Source organism: Colobus angolensis, unplaced genomic scaffold, assembly GCF_000951035.1.
Source record: "Colobus angolensis palliatus isolate OR3802 unplaced genomic scaffold, Cang.pa_1.0 Scaffold19, whole genome shotgun sequence".
Taxonomy (NCBI): Eukaryota; Metazoa; Chordata; class Mammalia; order Primates; family Cercopithecidae; genus Colobus; species Colobus angolensis.
Window position 1 is genome coordinate 6,166,644 of NW_012115043.1, and position 3,603 is coordinate 6,170,246.

Here is a 3,603-nt window from a genome sequence, read left to right on the forward strand (position 1 = left end):
GGGAGGCTGAGGCAGGAGAATGGCGTGAACCCGAAAGGCGGAGCTTGCAGTGAGCTGAGATCTGGCCACTGCACTCCAGTTTGGGTGACAGAGCCAGACTCCGTCTCAAAAAATAATAATAATAATAATAATTTCATCCTAGAAATTTAGAAAATTATAAAATTAATTACAAACAGTATTGTTTATATTTAAGTTGGTTGCCTGAAACTAATAATTGACACTCTTCTTTTTTTCTCCTTCATAAACATTAGAAATCAGCAAGTGAAGGAAGTGGTAAGAAATCAGGCTCTGGGAATTCTGGGAAAGGTGGAAACCAGCTGCGCTGTCCTAAATGTGGCGACTTGTGCACACATGTAGAGACCTTTGTGTGTAAGTATTACATCTTCTACTGCTCTTTTTTCCCTACATTTTCTATAAATTATCAAATGTACAGGCGAGGCACAAATGGCTCATGCCTATAATCCCAGCACTTTGGAAGGTGGAGATAGGAGGATCCCTTGAGCCTAGGAGTTCAAGACCTGCCTGGGCAACATGTTGAGACAACTATCTTTACAGAAAAAAAAAAAAAAAGGCGAGATATGGTGGTGCATACCTGTAGTCATGATCATGCCACTGTATCCCATCCTGGGTGACAGAGACCCTGTCTCCAAAAAGTATATATATATATATATGTATGTACATATATAAAATATATATAAATTGTATTAAATGTGTAGAAATATGGATTATATGAAATAGATAAATTAATGTGACTTTGTATGTTACATAAATTATATATAAATTGTATGAGCTTACCTGATTCTCTCTTATGTTCACCATATACTAGAAAATTCCCAGGACTGGTATTTGTGCTGTTGTGTAAGAGATAATTTAAGAAAAATATTTGCTTCTTTATTTTGCTTACTTGTGTTTATTTCAGATTGGATTTTGTGAATTTCTGGATGTGATCATTAGGCTATAGGAGAACCAGGACTTATTTATTCTGTATTTATTACTACATTCTTCAAATACATATTGAGTATCACATGGCTGGGAGGGCTAGTCATTCATATATTAAGGTTCCCTTAGTACTTACCAAAGGAGGTAAGCCCTCAATTCTGGGAAGCATCTGATAATTATTAATGATTCAGACACTCAGAGAAGGAAGAAATCAGGGCTGGGCACAGTGACTCACACCTGTAATCCCAGCACTTTTGGAGTCTGAGGTAGGCAGATTGCTTGAGCCCAGAAGTTCAAAACCAGCCTGAACAACATGACAAAACCCCATATGTATTTAAAAAATAAAAAAAATTAGCCAGGCCTGGTGGTGCACGGCTATAGTTCCAGCTACTTAGGGACTGAGATATGAGGATCGCTTGAGTCCGGGAGGTCAGGCTGCAGCGAGCCAGCCATTGAACTCCAGCCTCAGTGACAAAGCGAGACCCTGTCTCAAAAAAAGAAGAAAAGAAGAAGGGAAAAAATCATCTGTCCTGCTTTTGCTGTTAGTGTCAGTAACTCTCTGAAATGCAAAGATTCTCCTACAGATATTTTCATTAATGAATCAAATAATCAAAAAACTCATTACTTACATGACTTAGAGTTAGTGGTAATGAATTGTACCACCATGTCAGCCTTCCTCTACGATCCAATTGAAGAAAACTTCAAGATTGTAAGACTTCAGTGTCTGATGGTTGGCTAGAGAGTATTCTCTATCTCCTAATCCTAATATTGAGACTTTGGTTACAATTTCACACTTACCATTAACAGTAATTGGCCACCATATGAAAAGGTACTAGATGTAGTATGTTTTTATGTACTGGAAAGACTTAAAGTAGCTCCATCCCATAGCTGGAATATTAGGGGTTCTGAACAAAATTTAATTTGGATCACAACATAAAATGAAAGTGGGCCGGGCACAGTGACTCACACCAGTAATCACAGGACTTTGGGAGTCCAAAGCAGGCTGATCACTTGAGGTCAGAAGTTTGAGACCAGCCTGCTCAACACGGTGAAACCCCATCTCTACTAAAAATACAAAAATTAGCTGGGCGTGGTGCTGTGCATCTGAAGTCCCAGCTGTTTGGGAGGCTGAGACCGGAGAATCGCTTGAACCTGGGAGGTGGAGGTCCTGGTGAGCCAAAATCACACCACCACACTCCTCCAGCCTGGGCAACAGAGCAAAACTCTATCTCAAAAAAAAAAAAAAATGGTAGAACTGGATGATAAAACCTTCTAAACAAATTTGATGTGATATAATAAAATTATACAGAGGCTGAAAATTGCTTGATTTATGAGGTCAGTGTCCCCTATTTTAACCAAGAAATTTTCCTCCTTTTTTTTCTTCAAAGAAACATTTCAACCTTTACAGACCTAAAGAATACTTTCTTGCCAGGCGCGGTGGCTTATGCCTGTAATCCCAGCACTTTGGGAGCCTGAGGTAGGCGGATCACCTGAGGTCAGGCGTTCGAGACCAGCCTGGCCAACGTGGTGAAACCCCATCTCTACTAAAAATACAAAATTAGCTGGGCGTGGTGGTGGGCAACTATAATCCCAGCTACTTGGGAAGCTGAGGCATGAGAATTGCTTGAACCCAGGAGGCAGAGGCTGCAGTGAGCCGAGATCACACCACTGTACTCTAGCCTGGGAAACGAGTGAAACTCCGTCTCCAAAAAAAAAAAAAAAAAGAATAATTGCTTAGAGTAGAAAAGGAAAGAAACTAATATTTAATAAATTCCAACATATATAGTTTTGTTCTTGGAACCTTAACTTTGCCAGAACAAAGAGTATTCTCCTTTTTATAAATGAAGAAACTGAGATTTAGCAAGTTTAAGTAACTCATTCAAGGTCACATAGCTGTGAAGATTTGCTATTCAGAAATTCCTATATCATACATTTCTACCATCTGGAGATTCTTTAGGAGTAAAACTAGCTCCTCTTGGGATTAAATTTATTTTTCTTCTATGCATTCTTTCCAAAACTTGCCAGGTTGTATTAGTCACTAAAGGTGACTGTTAAACTTAGAGATTTTCAAACTCCTTCCCTAGAGATTAAGATTCTGTAGATGTGGGATGGGGTCCTAGAATCTGTATATTAGTAGTATCTGTATATTATTAGTTAGACCAAGTGTGGAAATACTATAGTGTAATCACTTCAAGGCTGAGGCCTGTTTGCTTTGAGAATTCTAACTGGGGGTGGTGATATGGGAGTAGAAAATGTGGAAGGGAAGAATGAAAAAAAGCACACACTTAAATGTACACAATTAATAAGCAAATGTGTTGATTCAGACATCGCTAGGCTCAGAAAATATGCAGATGATCATGACACCGTCCCTGTCCTCTGTAACTATTTGTAGGCCCTAGCAGTGCAGTAAGCCCCTCCTCCCTTAGTTTTGCGTACCCATATTAAAAGTCTTTTCAGAATGCATCCTTTTGAATCCTTCTGTGTCTGATCATTAAAAGTTGGGTCTTCACAGCCCTAAAGAGAGTTTTATTTGATCTCAGGTTACTAACAGGTTGAGCTTCCATAGTCTGAAAATCTGGAATTCAAAATGCTCCAAAATCCTGGCGGGCGCGGTGGCTCAAGCCTGTAATCCCAGCACTTTGGGAGGCCGAGGCGGGCGGATCA

At 39.6% G+C, this 3,603-nt stretch overlaps 1 protein-coding gene across 1 annotated transcript in view; it reads left to right on the top strand.

Moving 5' to 3' along the window:
- The window catches only part of CLPX (caseinolytic mitochondrial matrix peptidase chaperone subunit), a gene marked incomplete at its 5' end in the record, with an annotated part of 38,147 nt that overhangs the window by 2,648 nt on the left and 31,896 nt on the right, over window positions 1–3,603 (top strand). Inside the window, one exon of the mRNA XM_011940393.1 lies at window positions 252–369. Coding sequence (XP_011795783.1) covers window positions 252–369 — 118 coding nt within the window. The remainder of the gene's footprint in view (window positions 1–251; window positions 370–3,603) is intronic.